This window comes from Diplotaxodon limnothrissa, linkage group LG5, assembly GCF_057381915.1.
Source record: "Diplotaxodon limnothrissa isolate DT_005_m linkage group LG5, D_limnothrissa_male_GT1.1, whole genome shotgun sequence".
Classification (NCBI taxonomy): Eukaryota; Metazoa; Chordata; class Actinopteri; order Cichliformes; family Cichlidae; genus Diplotaxodon; species Diplotaxodon limnothrissa.
In genome coordinates this window covers 7,148,017-7,168,712 of record NC_140600.1, presented here as the reverse complement: position 1 = coordinate 7,168,712, position 20,696 = coordinate 7,148,017, and the positions used below count along the sequence as shown (strand labels likewise).

The following is a 20,696-nucleotide window of genomic DNA, read 5'->3' as shown; positions in this document are numbered from 1 at the left end:
ATCTGTGGTTAAAATCTGAGGTTTCAGAAACTATTTCCACTTTGCTCTCTGTCTAAACTTTGGAAATTAAGTAATTTCACATATGCATAATACTGTACATGGGGTTTCAATTGTGCTGGCCTAAAGTTGCCATTAGATCTTAATGAAATTTAGACAAATTAATTTGGAGAAATCACTGAAGAGCAATAAAGTTTACAAATGTCATTTTAATACTCTGGGCAGTGTTGAATCTGCAGGGTTCTGGATTCACACTTCTTGGTCATCTGGGGCCTTTCTGTGTGGGGTTTGCATGTTTTCCCTGTATTTTTGTGGTTTTTGTGAGTGTCAGTGTGTGGTTGTCTGTCTCTCTGACCTGCACACGCTATGTGTACATTAGCTCGGAGTGCCCAGCATATTAAGTGCTGTGTCAAACCAAGTAGTGTTAAGTGGATTTTAAAGTCCTCCAACCCTAATGCATACTTACTAACCTCACTCCGTGAAGGAGCAGCACCTGGTTTGTTTCTGCTATGGAGGAAACAATCACTTCCAAAACTTAGTTTTTATTATTTCAGTGGAAAAGGAATGTTTTTAATGGAAACTTTGTACATGACTTTCTACATCTGTACATTTAACCCTCAATATTGAATTTTTCCCTCTATAGCATGAAGTGAATGAAGTAATGCCAAAACACATGTCAGAGAATTAGTTTGAAGGGTTAGAAGCTTCTGAAACTAAGCTTGTTTAGTGTGTTGCTGAAATGCAACTCTAACCCCAGTTCTAAGTAGTTCACTGGCTGATCTGGTGGATTTGAACCCTTTGGGTCTAAGTCATAATCCTGCCCCTGTGATGGACTGGCAAACTATCCAGGCTGTACCTTGCCCTATGGCCCAGGTGTCAAACTCGAGTCCTCGAGGGCCGGTGTCCTGAAACTTTTCCGTGTGTCCCTGCTGCAACACACCTGAATACAGTCATTAGCGAGACTCTATAGAACCGGACTGAATGCTGAGGTGACAATTCAGCCACTTCATTCATGTAACAGCAGCTCATGAGTGAATGAACATGGTGCAATGAGGTGCAATTTAGAACTACATTTTCACTTAAATTTACTTAGATTTACTTGAGTAGGGTTAGAGTCCCCACCTCAGCATGCAGTCAAGTTCTATAGTCTTGCTAATGACCTACTAATTTTATTCAGGTGTGTTGCAGCAGGGACACCGTCCCTCGAGGACTGGAGTTTGACAGCTGTGCTGTACGGCATCTGGTTGTCTCGACACACTGAAATAATCTGCAAAGACTGGTATGTAAAAACAATATTTACTTAGGGTTTAAGGCCCAGTGTCGGGGGCAGAGTTAGGGGTTAGGAGGTTTATCTAAAAATAAAAACTGGAAACTATTTTCTTCAATGATGCTGATAAAGATTTAAAAAAAAAAAACACCTCCTCAATCTCCTTAGAAAGAATAGCTCAGCCAGTAGGCCAGTGCTGATGTAACACGAGGAAGTGTTTGTATTGCTGTTTTTTTTGCTTTGTTTTAGATCAATTTCCTTGACTTCAGTTTTAGACCACAGACTGAGCTACAATGTTCCTTTGTGTATCTCAGCTCCTGGTAAAGTGCATCGGCGGTACTCCTTGTCTGTGCAGCAGGCTTCCATACCCTGCTGATACACTGGGGAATTCAGCCTTCACACAGGCAGCCCCACAAATCCTCATGGGGAAAAACATTTGCCACAACTGCAAACAAAGCAACACTTCAGTCAGCCTGCTGGTATTGATTTCTGTCTTCTCAGTAAGCCTCTTTCCGCCTCCATTCTCAACTCGTTAATCTGCTTTCTATCTGATGGCTTTTACTATTCCAGCTTCCCAAATTTAGAACTATTGTGCATTCCAACAATTCACAATAAATGCCTCAGTCGTCAGGGTTCATTGTTTATTCTAGTCTCTGGGCTTATGGGATTATTATTGGCATATTATGGACATTGCTTTAAATAACTGCAGCAAAGATATTTACTGGTAGTGAGAACAACTGCAATTTTGCTGATACATTTAACTTAATCTAATGCATATATAAAATGTGAAATGTCAGCTGCTCATTTGACTTGATACTATCAGGTCTTTAAAAAAAGGTGATCTTTAGTTCTTGTAGCTCTGCTATGACAGTGCTGTTGTGATTTATGCCTCCGAGAGTGAGATTCCCTCCACAACGAGGCTTCACGTGAGCTGAATTTGATTTCTAAAGGCTTCCCCTTTTAGAAAATGAGAAATCCTCTCTTTCTCTGCACTGATCTGGGGATTATTTGCTTCCACCATCTTCTTGTGAGCGGCTTCCTCTCCTCTCATTCACTGTTCAATTTATGGCTGCCACCTACACGTCTTTGGTTCTGAGAATGCATTCATTATCTTCCCCCAACCCCCCGGTCTGTATTCATTTTTCACACCTTTAAATGATTTTTTTTTAGCAGATTAAAGCACCAAACTAGTTATGCACTGTCATCTGTAGAGCTGAAAAATAACTAAATACATACACATATACACAGTATGTGGTAACTGTTCCCTGGTTGTTGAAATGACAATCAGCTGAACACAAGCTTACTGGCAGGGCTGAGGATACTGTCTCATAACTATTGCTGTCTGGCCAAAGCCATCAAAGGAATCTTAAATAATCAAACCAAAACAGTTAAAGCAAACTTTAATAAATCAGTTTTTGATTTTCTCCAGTCTCCTTTTGTATGAAGATCCAGATTCCTGTTACTAAAATGAGAATCAGACCTCAGCCATTGCACTTATAAATCTGCTTATATTTCCTGTTTAAAAGAAGAAAAAACTATTGGCTTCTATATTGCAGTGTCAGACTTTTAAATCACCAAATATCCGTCACATTCTTAATAGCCCTGTGTGCTTTGGGTTATCATGAGTACGCTACAAAACTTTTATGTATGTATCAAAATTTGTTTGACAGTTACATTGATACTTTCAGCATGAATTAAACTTCTTCCACTTAACTTTAAGTTTTAAGAGATTATGGATATCTGCCACATACACAAAATCTAATATTAGATTAATGCTATTAATGTTGAAATTAGTCTCATATCAAACTTTTCCATTTAATAATATTTAATCAGCTACAAAAACCAAGATTATGAACGAGTGTGTGCACACCTGTTTCTAATGATGTTTCTCTGAGTCATCACAAGGCTAACATTATTCATGCTAATCTCATTACTCTGCAGTCCCACTGTTATCAAAAGTATCAGTTCCAATATTGACTAAGCAGCCTGTGTTGTCTTACCTTGAAGCTGGATTTTAAAGGTTATTCACCACCTTCAGTGTTTCCCCTGGATTGACCAGTTTGGAAGGGGGAGGTGGTTTGTAGTGGCGACATCACCGAGTCCAGCAATGACACGCTTCCCTCAGAGACCATTTAGAACTCAGAAGGTGCACAGACTTTGTCATACTGACTGCTCCGGTGCCTGCCTGCTTTAGAATTCCTTGGAATGTTGTGGAAAATTCTGGAAATGACCATTGTCGTACTACTGTCTTTACCTTTACTGGGAAAGGATCGAGAAAATAACTGAAATTAAAATTAAAAATGTTGTTTTTAGCTCTGTGTGCATATTTGTGAATAATTCATCTAAATTCACTTACAGGAAATTTGTGTATGAATCATTTCTGTGAGTGAAAATTTCAAAATTTTAATTCCATTCCCAGATCTCCACATACAAGTCTAGATTTTTCTCCTCAAGGTTTTGGGGCCAGCTTTGTGTTAACATGTTGGAAATGCTAAGAGTGATTTGATGTCCGTTTGCAGCAGTGAGCTGTTGTGTAGGATCGGGCACAGTCTGTACTTTACCATCATGTTCTTGTCCTTTTCAGAAAAGACCTCCTTTCTGAAAGCTGCAGAAGTTTTAACTGAAAGTGCTCTCACGTTAGAGGGATCTGAATGCAGTTTGTACACTGCCTCCTGATTGTCAGCTATTGAAAGACACTGTATGGGCATGCTTTAATTTAAACCTAAAATGTTACCCACCTTAACCAGAGACTAACTAAAAATATTCAATCTTACCAAAGAGTGAAATCTGCTCAACAATGTCATTAATAGCAAAATGCTAAACATAAGATATCATGACTCAAAATATCAGATTTTCTAGTTTTTTGGAAGAATAAAACAAGATAACATAAAATAAATCTTCCCAGACAGAGTGCTGCTGGAGTGTGTCATGACTTTTAGATTGCTGCTATTTTCTGTGTGCGTCTTTGTTGTTTTTGCTTTGAGTCTTTCTTTCTCTGCCACCTTGTCTTTCCTGTTCCTTTGTTCTGTCTCTTCCTGTGTCTCCAGCCTTGGTGTTTTCACTGTATATGGCAAATAGACTGGTCTTTACATAGCACTTTTCTAGCTGTTATGACCATGAGCCACATTTATAAAACATTATTTTCAAATACTTTTTCTGTTTTGCCCACACTGGAAATTAAAAGCTCAGTATCTTGAACCATCCAACCTCCAGTTTGCAGATGAACAGTTCTCCCTCCACAAACACATCCCCGTGCTTTTTCTAGTCTTTTTGCTTTTCCTGGAATTGCATATGTTTGTGGTCCTGCGTCAGACCTTTGTTCATTATACCTCCCTCCTGATCTATATCTAATGTCAGGGTAAAGGGAGATGAGTAGTTTGATTAGGTTTCTCAATCATGCTTTTATCTATTAAAAAACTTTAGTGATTGTTAAGGAGGGAAAATTCTGGGTAACAGATTCATATCAGGAGTTTGACATTTTCTGCAGTTACAAAAGACCTTTGTGAAACCAGGCTCACTAATCATGAATACCTAAAATGTTCGCTTCCTGGAAAATTAAACAATTTCCCACTGATTACATGTGAATTGTGCTGCTTGGCACCAAAATAACTCCTGATATTCATCCTGCATTTTTGGTGCAGATGTTTAGTGAGGTAAAGGTGCAGCTGCTGTATTTCCCAGAGAGAGAGAAAAATATTTGATCATTTTATGATGGAGAAAGATGTCATGAATGCAGGAATTATTTTTGAATGTAAGGACTGCTCCATGACATTTGATAAACTGGACATTTAAAGCCTACATGTGATGTCCTTTGTTAGAGTTTAACAGAGCCAGATGATTTGGTGCTGATATGTTTTTTCTTTCTTTTTTCTTTTTAAAATATCTTCCAAAACAAATTGTAAAAAAAAAACAAGAAGTATACTAACTTGAGAATGAAAATATTAAGCAGTTTCATGTTAATCAAATCAAGCTGAATTTAAGCTGTTGTCGATCTGCAGAACTCATTGAGCTTTATACTGGGTTTATATTGTCTAGAGGTTGAAAATCAATCATCGCAGATGCAACAACATCTGTGTATATCTTGTTAAATTCTTTTGGCTAAATCCATAAAGAGCAGTGAATCTCAGATAAGAGATCACAACTTCTCATCCCAGTCTATACACATAAATCTTAGCCTATTTTTAAGGGACTCAACTGGACTTCACTTTTTCTGTTAAGGTGAGGAGGTAAAGACAACCATCTACAATGTAAGAAACGGCAAATTTCAACCTCCAGGAGTACACGGACACTGTACTCTCGTACATCAGGAACTGTGTTGACAATGTCACCGTCAACAAAAGGGTCAGGGTGTTTCCAAATCAAAAACCCTGGATGAATAGCGAAGTGCAATCCCTCCTAAAAAGCCGCAACACTGCCTTCAAGTCAGGGGACAGGGCTGCGTATAGGGCGGCCAGGGCAGACCTGAGTAGAGGCATCAGGAAAGCTAAGGCTGCCTATAGGAGGAGGATTGAAGATCACTTTGCTGACAACGACCCCAGAAAAATGTGGCAGGGGATCAATCACATTACCAACTACAGAAGCAATAACCAGGCAACATCTAGGACTGATGCCTCACTGGCTGAGGATCTAAACCGTTTCTTCGCCCGCTTTGAGACGACCAAGCCCTCAGCTGCCACACCACTTCCACCCGCCCCCAGCACTGGCACACTAACACTTAGGGAGCACCAAGTGAGGTGTGTTCTAAGGTCAGTGAATCCCAGGAAGGCGGCAGGTCCTGATGGAATACATGGAAAGGTTCTCAGAGCATGTGCTGACGAACTGACCGGAGTCTTCACTAAAATCTTCAACCTTTCCTTGTCATCAAACACCGTCCCGCCCTGCCTCAAAACCTCCACCATCATCCCCATCGCCAAGAAGACAGCTGTGGCCAGCCCAAATGACTACAGGCCTGTTGCACTTACGCCTGTAGTGATGAAGTGCTTTGAGAGACTGGTCTGTCAGCACATCAGGGCCGGTCTGCCTCCCACTCTGGACCCCCACCAATTTGCCTACAGGAAAAATCGTTCCACCGAGGACGCTATCACCATAGCGCTCCACACTGCGCTGAGTCACCTGGAGCACCGAGGAAGCTATGTGAGAATGCTCTTTCTGGACTTCAGCTCAGCATTCAATCATATCATCCCGGAGATCCTGGTCCAGAAACTGTCTCACCTGGGACTCTCCACCCCCATCTGCCTCTGGATCAAGGACTTCCTGACAAATAGACCACAGTCTGTCAGACTCGGCCCCCACCGGTCCAGCACCATCACACTCAGCACCGGGTCTCCACAAGGATGTGTTTTGAGTCCCCTCCTGTTTAAGATAAGATAAGATAAGATAACCTTTATTAGTCCCACACGTGGGAAATTTGTTTTGTCACAGCAGGAAGTGGACAGTGCAAAAGTTATGACGCAAAAATTAGAATACAATAAGAATAAATACAGTACACAGCTGTACAGAATAGAATAAAATAATATACTATATACAGTAGAATAAAATAGAATAAAAATATACAATAAGATAAAAATAGAATACGAATGCTATATACAACTGAGTAAAAATACAACGATGCCAGAAACGCTCTACACATCCGACTGCTCCCCTACCCATCTCTCAAACACCATCATAAAGTTCGCGGATGACACCACAGTGGTTGGACTCATCTCAAGGGGGGATGAGTCGGACTACAGAGATGAGGTCAACAGACTGACTGAGTGGTGTTCAGTTAACAACCTCCAACTGAACACCACGAAAACTAAAGAACTTATCTTGGACTTCAGGAAGGGCAGAGCAGACCCGGCCCCACTTTACATTCACGGGAGCTGTGTGGAGAGGGTACACTCCATGAGGTTTCTGGGCGTGCAGATATCTGATGACCTCTCCTGGACTGCAAATACTACAGCGGTGGTTAAAAAGGCCCAGCAGCGTCTCCACTTTCTGAGAGTGCTCAGGAGGAACAACCTGGAGGAAAGGCTGCTGGTGACATTTTACAGAGCCACCATAGAGAGCATCCTAACGTACGGCATAACAACATGGTATGCAGGGTGCTCAGCTGCAGACAGGAAAGTACTGCAGAGGGTCATCAACACAGCCCAGAAGATCACTGGCTGCTCTCTGCCCAGCCTGGAGGTCACTGCAAACTCTCGGTACCTCAGCAGAGCTGGCAATATCATCAAGGACCACTCTCACCCCAGCAACCAACTGTTTGAACTATTACCGTCAGGCCGACGGTACAGGTCACATAAAACCAGGACAAACAGATTCAGGGATAGCTTCTTTCCCAGAGCTATCACCGTAGTAAATAAGCACAAAAACAATTGAACCTATTCCATACCGTCACTGTCATTATATTAATGCTGCTATCCTGTATATATTGTACATACTATTGTTTGAGTACTTACGATTGTTTTTTTTGTACTTTTTATATTTTACATTTATATTTATTATTGAAACTTGCACCAAGGGAGTGGCACTCCAATTTCGTTGTACTCTGTACAATGACAATAAAGGCTATTCTATTCTAAATACAGCTGGATGTTTTAATTCCCTGTTTCCTGCTTTTCTTCTACTAAATAGATGTTCAAATTGAGCACATTCAGAAGAATTTGAATTTAACTTGAAATAAAGTTTGTACTCCCCTGTACAAAGTGATTTATTTTGTTATATATTAATATATGTTGTACAGTTTCCTCCAACAATGTGCTTTTTACAACCTGCACTTTTTCAATGCAAGTTAATCTTCTACTTCAACTTTTTCCAGAGTTTGTCAAAATGTTTGTACGTTGCCACTGCAAAAGTCACCAGATGCAGATGAAGTGGCGATGACTCCATCGCAAAACCTTCAAATGAAGGATTTTGAGTGCAGTAGGCTTTCCTTTTACTTTTGTTCTGCACCTTTTCCCTGGATGTGTTGTTGGGCCCGGGTATAACGGTTATGTCTATACACTAACGCTACTCTGTAAATAAAAGTGATTACAGGATTGTATTGTAGAGCAATACAATACTGTGCACTGAGAAATGATGCTAAAAACATGTACAGCAGGCTATATTGTGCCAGGGATGGATCCTGACCACATCATTGTGCTAACCATCTGAGGCAAAACTAAGTTTTTGGGAATATTTTTCTTTTCTTTTAGATAGTGTGATCGTTTAATATGTTCCTTAATTACCAGAGACTTGGAGAGCAATTGAATAAAAGCAAAAAGGGACATATTCTGATTCACTAAGGGGGACAGAGCTGTCAAAGATGATGACATAAACCTCGGGGGTTAAGACTCAGGAGTGAGAACAGGTTGCACTGTACATTAAAATCCGTATATTCAAATATTTGGTAGTGGGCTGGAAGATTGCACCTGCTACTGGCAGAGTTCTTAAAAATAGAGAATACTGTTATGGGCTCAAAATGTGGTCATAAATATTTTGTACTTGTAAATCGGTTTTGTACTTGTAAAAAAGATTTGTATGTGTAAAAAAAATTTGTGCGTGTGTAAAAAAGATTTGTATGTGTAAAAAAGATTTGTGCATGCGTAAAAAAGATTTGTATGTGTAAAAAAGATTTGTGTGTGTGTAAAAAAGATTTGTGTGTGGACTTAGCCAAAAACCCCTGCAAGTTACAACTAAGAATTTTGACCCTATTTTTCTTCCTTTCATCTGATTGGTCGATGTCATGTCAATCACAAATGTAACAATCCAATCAGAGAACAGATGGGTTTGGCTGTCGGAGGGGCGCTTTTTTGAACTGCAGGTCCTTGAAGGGTAATCTCTATATAAATATCCGATAGCAGCTAGGTCCCCTAACTTTCAGTAGCTGTTGAAAGGAAAAAGTTGTGGTATGTCAGTGGTTAGAAATACCATTATTACTTTAGGATTAGTGTAACACAAAGTCAGGGCTGACCCGGGACCATTGCTGTGAGTCACAGTGCGCAGCATAAAAGTCCTTTCACATCAGACGCAGGATGTGCTGCTAATGCTAATTGCTAACTAAAAGCAAAGGATCCAGAATTTGTTGCTGGCTGCTGGGCTCTGTGGGTTTTTGCAGCAGCTCTACCTGTACTAGATGCACCTGCTCCTTGTCGTTTTTATCTCTGACTTTATGTGAACTACAAGAGTTTGTGGGTTCTCTTGCTAGTTCTTCAAATGTTCAATAAAAACATGTATGCTAGTTCATAACGAAGAAAGCTTTGTAATGAAGACTGTCATTTCCAAAACACTGCCCCCCCCGCGTCCGCAGCGCTGTTGAAAAGGCTGTGGAAGTCCCTGTATTAAACACGTAGTCCTGTGACACAAAAATCACCAAACTCGGACGACCACAGACTGTTTTCCTTCGTGGTGATGAAGGAAAACGCTGGGTTGGCATGTAAAAGGGCATTTATTCCCTTCAAAGACCTGCAGTTCAAAAAAAGCGCCCCTCCGACAGCCAAACCGATCTGTTCTCTGGTTGGATTGTTACATTTGTGATTGACATGACATTGACCAATCAGATGAAAGGAAGAAAAATAGGGTCAAAATTCGTAGTTGTAACTTGCAGGGTTTTTTTGGCTAAGTCCACACACAAATCTTTTTTACACACACACAAATCTTTTTTACACACACACAAATCTTTTTTACACACACACAAATCTTTTTTACGCACGCACAAATCTTTTTTACAAGTACAAAACCGATTTACAAGTACAAAATATTTATGACCACATTTTGAGCCCATATACTGTCTCCTAACCCTCTTAAGACTTCTGCATCACCAACAACCTCAAACCTGGCTCCAAACCCTAACCATGACCCTTTTCTGTCATGGGCCGTGGTGCGCGGGCACAAAAAGATCCAGGCGCAGACTCCGCGCTAACAGAAAAAACACTTTATTGTAACAACGAAAGGCGACCCGGGGAAACTAGGGAGCAAAACAAGAAACTAAAAACCCGGGGAAACAATGACACGAGGAAGCCGGGATCGGGACGGTGGGAGGCTGCAATAGAAAGGGGAGATGATTACTAGGGAGCCGGGAAGTGGGGAAAACACATCTGGACTGAGTTAGAGTAGGGGGCTTACGATAGAACGGGACCGTGGGAGCTCGGGAGGGAAGTGTGGCAGTCCGTGGGGGCAGGAAGTCCGTGGGAATGGCGAATGGGCCAGGTGAGCACCGCAAGATCCAGTTGAGCCGGAGGACAGGCAGGTAGCAGACGCCGAGTAGAAACCTGGACAAAAGTAGGCAGGTTAAACACAGTTCCAATCCAGAAGAGAATGCACGCTTTTCGTGGAAGTCTGGTTACCACTGTGGGGGTGACTAACGGACTGGCGTGGAGCATCCGTCAGCGCCGGGTTAAGCAGATCTCCGTGTAGTCACCGTGATGGAGAGCAGGTGTGCTGGTGATGGCCCAGCCCGGGGGTGTGGCTACCCGAGCATCACGCATTCCACAGACACAGGACCACGGACCATGACATTTTCTAGGAAAATGTAAATAGTTTTTGAAATGTTTCAGTTATATATTCACACACGGTTAACGTAATCACAGATGACAACTTCCTTTACATTATCCCTTACATTATATATGCCTTACAGGGATATATAATGGACAAGCACAGTATTTTACTTGGTGCATTCATACATTTTTTCACATTTTCTTGACTGGGCTAGGCGGCCGTCTGACCTGCACTGTGTACAGACGCACGTTCTCTTAGTACCTACGAAGATTTCTCTGAGATAGCAATACTCTTATGAGCGAAGGCTCAGTACTGGTTGTATTTGAACCCACCACACACATCTCTTAGCTTTTTGCAGTAATGAGCAAAAACACATATACACATATGCTATATGTGGAAATCTTAGATAGTAAAGAAATGGTGGCGACCCTACGATACCAGTCTGTGCAACACACAGACCACAGGAAAGGAGGAGGATCAAAAAAACAAGACCAACAAAGTAAAAACTAACTGCTAGGGCAGGATTTGGCTGTGTAACCTACTGAGAGAGGGAGTATATTGATCAGCTGCTTTCCCGCTGCTTTCTGCCTCATTATCAGACAACACACATGACTTTATTTGGTCAAGCTGCACATGAAGATCAGAGCTGTACAACATGCCCTGCAGCCTGTGCCATGTAGACGGTGTACCAAGGAGGATTAACACTTAGTTACTTGTATTGATGCTGTCCTCTTTACATCGATCATTCTCTTTGCCTGGATGGAGGTATGTGTTTACTGCCTATTTTTAGTTAGCAAGGTCATGCAAAAGCCCCCTAACACAAAAAGAACAAAGGAAAAAATCTCACCCAGTGCACTCATTCTAAATAGTTTGCATTCAAAATGACTGACTACCGAGTGTAGTGTGCATGGCTTTATTACACCTTGAAAGTTTTTGTGAAATCTCTCTCTGCTTGTCTTCTCCTAGAGTCAACTACTCAGCATCATGAACAAGATGAAGAACTTTAAGAGACGTTTCTCTTTGTCGGTTCCTCGGACTGAGACGATTGAAGAAAATGAGTTCACTGAGCAGATCAACCAGCTCAACATACGGCACACTCAGGGTAAGAACACCTTTCCCCCTCAAATCACCAGCATTGTCTGAGATTACTACAATTATCTGTTCAATTTTGAAATTTCACAGATTATGAAAACCATTGCGGTTGCAAACATTTTAACAGCAAATAACTCTTCAAAACTCACTACGATGGTCGATTTGTCGTAACATCCACTGCTAAGCCACATAGTGTCATATGATGTGGAATTGAGCACCCAAAGGACGAGTTGTGGGACAGAGTTCATAAAGAAAAAGACAAACATTTATTCAGGTGTACCAGAGAAGTCCAAATGGCAACTGATAAGCAAAGTCCGTAAGTCCAAACCAAGAGAGGAAGGACTGATAATCAACAGAGAACTGAGGGGAGACCGAGGGTATAAATATACAGTAGGCAATCAGGGAGAGTGACGAAACACAGATGCAAATAACCAATAATTAAGAAAAAGACAAGGGAAGTAAACTTAAATATACAAACATCATTTAGTTGCTTCACTAAACAACTTTCTATGCATTGTTTTGATTTAACAGCCAATTCAAAGATGTCCACTCTCGTCAACAACCTTTGGCACCAAAACAACAAACAAAAATCCACACGTCAACAACTAGGTGCTGAATGCAGTGGAGCATTTAGCATCTGCAGCTAGAGAGAAGACCAGAGCAGAGTTGGTGGAATTGATCACTTTACTGTTAGAACAGGTAGCTGGTGGGACATTTAGGAGCTTGAAAAGCCAGATATTTCTGCCGTTCTAGATTTAAAGAAAAAATAGTGCATATCTGACTTAAGGTTGTAAGGTGAGCATGAGCTTTAAATGGAAGATGTTGTTCTTTAACTGTTGAATGTTTGATTTCTCAGAGTATTCAGAGGCCGAACGAGCTTTTAAAAACAATAAAGCACTGGGTAATTAAAAGCATTCAAATCCATTCACATTCCCAACCCATGAGCTCTTCTACCTCTTTGCATCTTTGGTCTCCATGTGAGCATGAATGGCTTGTGTCTAATAATAGAGCACAAACTGCAACACCGCTCTGGGTTTTAATACAAAAGCCTTCCTTCCTTCCGTGTCTGTAGCAGACCCTCACAGATTAACTGGGGGTTTTCCGGCTATGACTGGTACCACCACCAAGTTGGAGCCAGAGGATCAGCAGGCTTCAAAGGGGAATAAGGGTTATAGTGGGATAAATTGGGGTAGATAATACCAGGAAGCCGAATACACTCACAAGTAGATCCTTGAGTGCCTGTGCTTGATTATGTAAACCACGTCTGATACTGAGAGATGGAATAACAGTGCAGAGTCTATAAAATGCATCTGATTTAAACTTTCATCACAATTTCCAACCATTTGTTCCCGGGTTCAATTCAATTTTATTTGCACAGCACCTACTGCTACGGTGCTATTTTGACGATTCAGTATTATTATGACGTGTTATTATAAGATACCTTAGGCGTCCATGTGTACTACCACATAAGTAATCAAAATGAGGCATCTAAAGTGCTTGCTTCCTATGAAAATATTACATTTGAATGAGGATGTTATTCAGCTGTCTAACGGAGTAGCAGCTGGCTATGTAGTCTTACCCCCCCAGAGTCCATCAGTCTGCATTACTGTCTGCTACTGAAGGTCAGGAGAGAGGTAAGCAGACAAACCCAGCTACCTCCTGATATTTACAGTCCACTCGTAGCTCTTACTGATCATTTCTCTTTTTTGTTTTGCTCTGTTCCATCTGAAGCATGTAGGATTTTATCATGTCCCATAGTGTAGCAGACTTGAATAAAAAACATCTCGGATATAAGCATCACATGGAAAAATCATGTGATGCCTTAACATTTTATTGTTGCTGTATGCCAACTTCATAATTTGTGTGGTGATGGAAAAAGTTTGGTCGGCATCAGCAAACATGGTTTTTGGGGTTTTTTAAATTCAACCCAGAATTGTTTCTCGTGCAGCAAAATAAGTAGACTACCATACTACGTCAAAGGTTTGGACACACCTTCACATTTTTCTTCTGTTTCTTCTTTATTTTCATTACTATTTACATTGTAGATTCTCACTGAAGTGAAACTATGAATGAAAAGATACAGAATTATGTAGTAAACAAAGTGTGAAATAACTCAAAACATGTTTTAGATTTTAGATTCTTTAAAACAGCCACCCTTAGCTTTGATTCCTGCTTTGGACACTCTCGGCATTGTCTCGATGAACTTCATGAGGTCGTCACCTGAAATGGTTTCCAACAGTCTTGAAGGAGTTCCCAGAGATGCTGAGCACTTGTTGGTCCTTTAGCCTTCACTCTGTGGTCCATCTCATCCCAAACCATCTTGATTGGAGGTCAGCCTCCATATGTCAGGTGACTGTGGAGGACAGGCCATCTGGTGCAGCACTCCATCGCTCTCCTTCTTAGTCTTCCATTCAGTGTGCCTTCAGTTTTGAATAAATCCCCAACAGTGTCAGCAGCAAAGCACTCCACACCATCACACCTCCTCCACCATGCTTCTGGGATCCATGCATGTGGAGACCATCCGTTCACCTATTCTGCGTCGCACAAAGACACAGTGGGTGGAAACAAAGATCTCAACTTTGGACTCATTCAATTCAATTCAATTCAATTTTATTTATATAGCGCCAAATCACAACATAAGTCGCCTCAAGGCGCTTCATAGATACAGAGAAAAACCCAACAATCATATGACCCCCTATGAGCAAGCACTTTGACAAGAGTGGGAAGGAAAAACTCCCTTTTAACAGGAAGAAACCTCCGGCAGAACCAGGCTCAGGGAGGGGCAGCCATCTGCTGCGACCGGTTGGGGTGAGAGAAGGAAGACAGGATAAAAGATGTGCTGTGGAAGAGAGACAGAGGTTAATAACAGATATGATTCAATGCAGAGAGGTCTGTTAATACATAGTGAGTGAGAAAGGTGACTGGAAAGGAAAAACTCAATGCATCATGGGAATCCCCCGGCAGCCTATGTCTATTGCAGCATAACTAAGGGAGGATTCAGGGTCACCTGATCCAGCCCTAACTATATGCTTTAGCAAAAAGGAAAGTTTTAAGCCTAATCTTGAAAGTAGAGATAGTGTCTGTCTCCAGAATCCAAACTGGAAGCTGGTTCCACAGAAGAGGGGCCTGAAAACTGAAGGCTCTGCCTCCCATTCTACTTTTAAATACTCTAGGAACAACAAGTAGGCCTGCAGAGCGAGAGCGAAGTGCTCTAATAGGGTGATATGGTACTACAAGCTCATTAAGATAAGATGGGACCTGATTATTTAAGACCTTGTATGTGAGGAGCAGGATTTTGAATTCAATTCTGGACTTAACAGGAAGCCAATGAAGGGAAGCCAAAACAGGAGAAATACGCTCTCTCTTTCTAGTCCCTGTCAGGACTCTTGCTGCAGCATTTTGGATTAGCTGAAGGCTTTTCAGTGAGTTTTTTGGACATCCTGATAATAATGAATTACAGTAGTCCAGCCTGGAAGTAATAAATGCATGAACTAGTTTTTCAGCGTCACTCTGAGACAGGATATTTCTAACTTTAGAGATGTTGCGCAAATGGAAGAACGCAGTCTTACATATTTGTTTAATATGTGCATTGAAGGACCTGACTCCAAGGTTCCTCACAGTGTTACTGGAGGCCAAGGTAATGCCATCCAGAGTAAGAATCTGGTTAGATACCATATTTCTAAGCTTTCCAGGGCCGAGTACAATAACCTCAGTTTTATCTGAATTAAGAAGCAGAAAGTTAGCGGCCATCCAGGTCTTTATGTCTTTAAGACATTCCTGCAGTTTAACTAATTGGTGTGTGTTATCTGGCTTCATGGACAGATAGAGCTGGGTGTCATCTGCATAGCAGTGAAAATGTATGCTATGTCTTCTAATGATGCTGCCTAAGGGAAGCATGTATATTGTAAACAGAATTGGTCCTAGCACTGAACCCTGTGGAACTCCATAATTAACCTCAGTGTGTGAAGAAGACTCTCCATTTACATGAACAAATTGGAGTCTATTAGATAGATATGATACAAACCACTGCAGTGCAGTACCTGTAACACCTACAGCATGTTCTAATCGCTCTAATAGGATATTATGGTCGACAGTATCGAATGCTGCATTAAGGTCTAGCAGGACAAGCACAGAGATGAGTCCACTGTCAGAGGCCATAAGAAGATCATTTGTAACCTTCACTAAAGCTGTTTCTGTGCTGTGCTGAGCTCTGAAACCTGACTGAAACTCTTCAAATAAACCATTCCTCTGCAGATGATCTGTTAGCTGTTTGACAACTACTCTTTCAAGGATTTTTGATATGAAAGGAAGGTTGGAGATTGGCCTATAATTAGCTAAGACTGCTGGGTCTAGAGATGGCTTTTTGAGTAAAGGTTTAACTACAGCTAGCTTGAAGGCCTGTGGTACATAGCCGATCATTAGAGATAGGTTGATCATATTTAAGATCGAAGAATTAATTAATGGCAGGACTTCTTTGAGCAGTTTTGTAGGAATGGGGTCTAAAAGACACGTTGATGGCTTGGAGGAAGTAATTATTGAAGTTAACTCAGCAAGATCAATTAGAGAAAAAGAGTCTAACATCAATGGTACTAAGAGTAGCTGTAGATAATATTACATCTGTGGGATGATTACTGGTAATTTTTTCTCTAATGATAAAAATTTTATTTGTGAAGGAAGAAGTTCATGAAGTCATTACTAGTTAACGTTAAAGGGATGGTTGGCTCAAAAGAGCTCTGACTGTTTGTCAGCCTGGCTACAGTGCTGAAGAGAAACCTGGGGTTGTTCTTATTTTCTTCAATCAGTGATGAATAGTAAGATGTTCTTGCTTTGCGGAGGGCTTTCTTATAAAGCAGCAAACTATTTCTCCAGGCTAAATGATGATCCTCTAAATTTGTGACACGCCATTTCCTCTCCAGATTACGAGTCATCTGCTTTAGGGTACGCGTTTGAGAATTATACCACGGAGTCAGGTATTTCTGATTAGAGACCTTAGTTTTCACAGGAGCTACAGTATCCAGAGTCGTACGTAGTGAGGAGGTGAAATTATTAACAAGATAATCGACCTCTGTTGGGGTAGCGTTCAGATAGCTGCTCTGCTCTATGTTGGTACGGGGCATTGAAGATGATAACAGTGGGTGGATTATATTCTTAAACTTAGTTACAGCGCTTTCAGAAAGACATCTACTGTGATAAAGTCTACTCTCCACCGCTGTGTAATCAATTATTGTAAATGTTATCAGGAAATGATCAGACAGGAGAGGGTTTTCAGGAAACACTGTTAAATGTTCAGTTTCTACGCCATATGTTAAAACAAGATCTAGAGTGTGATTAAAGTGGTGGGTGGGTTCTTTTACATTTTGAGAGAAGCCAATTGAGTCTAATAACAGATTAAATGCCATGTTGAGGCTGTCATTTTTAGCATCTACATGGATGTTAAAATCACCCACAATAATTATTTTATCTGAGCTCAGAACTAAATTAGATATAAAGTCTGAGAAATCAGAGAGAAACTCTGTGTAAGGCCCAGGTGGACGATAGATGATAACAAGTAAGACTGGTTTCTGAGTTTCACAGCTGGGGTGGACAATGTTAAGCATCAGGCTTTCAAATGAATTAAAAGTCTGTCTTGGTCTTTCATTAATTAATAGGCTGGTGTGAAAAATTGCTGCCACACCGCCCCCTCGGCCTGTGCTTCGAGATGTCTGGTAGTTACAATGACTCGGGGGTGTTGATTCATTTAAACTAACATAATAATCCTGCTGCAACCAGGTTTCTGTAAGGCAGAGTAAATCAATTTGTTGATCAATTATTAAGTCATGTACTAACAGAGACTTGGAGGAGAGAGACCTAATATTTAATAATCCACATTTCACTGTTTTACTCTTTGGTTCAGATGTGGATACTTTATTGTTCTTTCTTTGTAATTGTTTATGTTTAAGTTGTTTGTTGCTGGTTTTTAGTTTGTTTTTTGTCTGTTTGGGAGTTGACACAGTCTCTGTGGAGATGGGTTTTTGGGGGGGTAGCAGGAGGAGAGAAGCTGCAGAGAGGCGTGTAAGACTGCAACTCTGCTTCCTGGTCCCAACTCTGGATAGTCATATTTTGGGGGGTTTAATAAATTTGTCCATATTTCTAGAAATGAGAGCTGCTCCATCCAAAGTGGGATGGATGCCGTCTCTCCTAACAAGACCAGGTTTCCTCCAGAAGGTTTGCCAATTATCTATGAAGCCCACATCGTTTCTGGGACACCACTCAGACAGCCAGCAATTTAAGGAGAACATGCGGCTAAACATGTCACTCCTGGTCTGATTGGGGAGGGGACCAGAGAAAACTACAGAGTCCGACATTGTTTTGGCAAAGTTGCACACCGATTCAATATTGATTTTAGTGACCTCCGATCGGCGTAACCGGGTGTCATTACTGCCGACGTGAATTATGATCTTACTGAATTTACGTTTACCCTTAGCCAGCAGTTTTAAATTTCCTTCAATGTCGCCTGCTCTGGCCCCTGGAAGACAATTGACTATGGTTGCCGGTGTCTCTAGCTTCACATGTCTGAGAACAGAATCACCAATTACCAGAGTTTGACCCCCGGCGGGTGTGTCGCCGAGTGGGGAAAAACGGTTAGACACATGAACGGGTTGGTGGTGTACCTGGGGCTTCTGTTTAGGACTATGCTTCCTCCTCACCGTGACCCAGCCGCCCTCTTTCCCCAGCTGCTTGGGGTCTGCCGGGTAACAGCTAGCGGGGCCTACGCTATCTTCGGCTGCACCAGCTACAGGGGGCTGGCTAGCTATGGGTGAATGAAGGGTGCGAAGCCGAGTCTCCAATTCAGTAATCCTGGCCTCCAGAGCTGCAAATATGCTACATTTGTTACAGATATCATTACTGCTAAAGGAGGCCGAGGAGTAACTAAACATCTGACACAATGAGCAAGAAAGTGCAGGATGGACAGGTGAAGTAGCCATGGTGCTAACGAGTCAGCTACGAGCTAAGCTAAGCTAGCGAAACAGTACAGAGACAGTGAGTGAATACTTTGGCTATAACTTACAGTGGGGCAAAAAAGTATTTAGTCAGCCACCGATTGTGCAAGTTCCCCCACTTAAAATGATGACAGAGGTCAGTAATTTGCACCAGAGGTACACTTCAACTGTGAGAGACAGAATGTGAAAAAAAAATCCATGAATTCACATGGTAGGATTTGTAAAGAATTTATTCGTAAATTAGGGTGGAAAATAAGTATTTGGTCACCTCAAACAAGGAAAATCTCTGGCTCTCACAGACCTGTAACGTCTTCTGTAAGAAGCTTTTCTGTCCCCCACTCGTTACCTGTATGAATGGCACCTGTTTGAACTCATCATCTGTATAAAAGACACCTGTCCACAGCCTCAAACAGTCAGACTCCAAACTCCGCCATGGCCAAGACCAAAGAGCTTTCGAAGGACACCAGGAAAAGTATTGTAGACGTGTACCAGACTGGGAAGAGTGAATCTACAATGGGCAAGCAGCTTGGTGTGAAAAAATCAACTGTGGGAGCAATCATCAGAAAATGGAAGACATACAAGACCACTGATAATCTCCCTCGATCTGGGGCTCCACGCAAGATCTCATCCCGTGGGGTCAAAATGATCATGAGAACGGTGAGCAAAGATCCCAGAACCACACGGGGGGACCTGGTGAATGACCTGCAGAGAGCTGGGACCAAAGTAACAAAGGTCACCATCAGTAACACACTACAACGGCAGGGAATCAAATCCCGCAGTGCCAGACGTGTTCCGCTGCTGAAGCCAGTGCATGTCCAGGCCCGTCTGAAGTTTGCCAGAGAGCACATGGATGATACAGCAGAGGATTGGGAGAATGTCATGTGGTCAGATGAAACCAAAGTAGAACTTTTTGGTATAAACTCAACTCGTCGTGTTTGGAGGAAGAAGAATACTGAGTTGCATCCCAAGAACACCATACCTACTGTGAAGCATGGGGGTGGAAACATCATGCTATGGGGCTGTTTTTCTGCCAAGGGGACAGGACGACTGATCCGTGTTAAGGACAGAATGAATGGGGCCATGTATCGTGAGATTTTGAGCCAAAACCTCCTTCCATCAGTGAGAACTTTGAAGATGAAACGAGGCTGGGTCTTCCAACATGACAATGATCCAAAACATACCGCCCGGGCAACAAAGGAGTGGCTCCGTAAGAAGCATTTGAAAGTCCTGGAGTGGCCTAGCCAGTCTCCAGACCTCAACCCCATAGAAAATCTGTGGCGGGAGTTGAAAGTCCGTGTTGCTCGGCGACAGCCCCAAAACATCACTGCTCTCGAGAAGATCTGCATGGAGGAATGGGCCAAAATACCAGCTACTGTGTGTGCAAACCTGGTAAAGACCTATAGTAAACGTTTGACCTCTGTTATTGCCAACAAAGGTTATGTTACAAAGTATTGAGTTGTATTTTTGTTATTGACCAAATACTTATTTTCCACTCTGATTTATGAATAAATTCTTTACAAATCCTACCATGTGGATTCATGGATTTTTTTTTCCACATTCTGTCTCTCACAGTTGAAGTGTACCTCTGGTGCAAATTACTGACCTCTGTCATCATTTTAGGTGGGGGAACTTGCACAATCGATGGCTGACTAAATACTTTTTTGCCCCACTGTAGGTAGTGAGTACACAGAAAGTGTGCTTCGGATGAAGCACGTGAAGATTATACTATGAAAAAGAATGTATTTAAAAGTTGTTAATTAAATTGCTAAGCAAATAAGCTACTCAGAAACACCACTGTGTTTGAGCAGGAACAGGAAGTGATACTCTACCGCAGAGCGAGCAAACACCAAGTGACAGCGCCACACACATGCATTCTTCAGACCAAAGCACAGATTTCCACTGGT

At 41.7% G+C, this 20,696-nt stretch overlaps 2 protein-coding genes across 2 annotated transcripts in view; one reads left to right on the top strand and one right to left on the bottom strand.

The window, feature by feature from the left end:
• Positions 1 to 6,268: 6,268 nt before the first annotated feature.
• On the bottom strand, positions 6,269 to 12,055 carry LOC146631514 (uncharacterized). Its single transcript, XM_085352992.1, has 4 exons — positions 11,962 to 12,055; positions 10,570 to 10,744; positions 10,349 to 10,494; positions 6,269 to 6,616 (listed from the first exon to the last, which is right to left on the bottom strand). The coding sequence occupies exons 2-4, from the start codon at positions 10,603 to 10,605 to the stop codon at positions 6,472 to 6,474; spliced, it is 327 nt and encodes a 108-aa protein (XP_085209118.1). The 5' UTR covers positions 10,606 to 10,744; positions 11,962 to 12,055; the 3' UTR covers positions 6,269 to 6,471.
• Positions 11,292 to 20,696, top strand: part of cdk18 (cyclin dependent kinase 18) — a 40,134-nt gene continuing 30,729 nt past the window's right edge. The window contains exons 1-2 of the mRNA XM_085352991.1: positions 11,292 to 11,485; positions 11,687 to 11,822. Of these exons, the coding sequence (XP_085209117.1) occupies positions 11,480 to 11,485; positions 11,687 to 11,822 (142 nt within the window). The 5' untranslated portion in view covers positions 11,292 to 11,479. The remainder of the gene's footprint in view (positions 11,486 to 11,686; positions 11,823 to 20,696) is intronic.

Bases quoted from the DNA above. Each gene is read 5' to 3' on its own strand.
- LOC146631514 (XM_085352992.1), bottom strand. From the start codon at position 10,605: ATGCTCCACGCCAGTCCGTTAGTCACCCCCACAGTG. The intron at 10,495-10,569 runs GTAACCAGACTT...ACTTTTGTCCAG, and splicing joins CGTTAGTCACCCCCACAGTG to GTTTCTACTCGGCGTCTGCT. The intron at 6,617-10,348 runs GTAAGCCCCCTA...TATCTTAAACAG, and splicing joins TCCCACGGTCCCGTTCTATC to GAGGGGACTCAAAACACATC.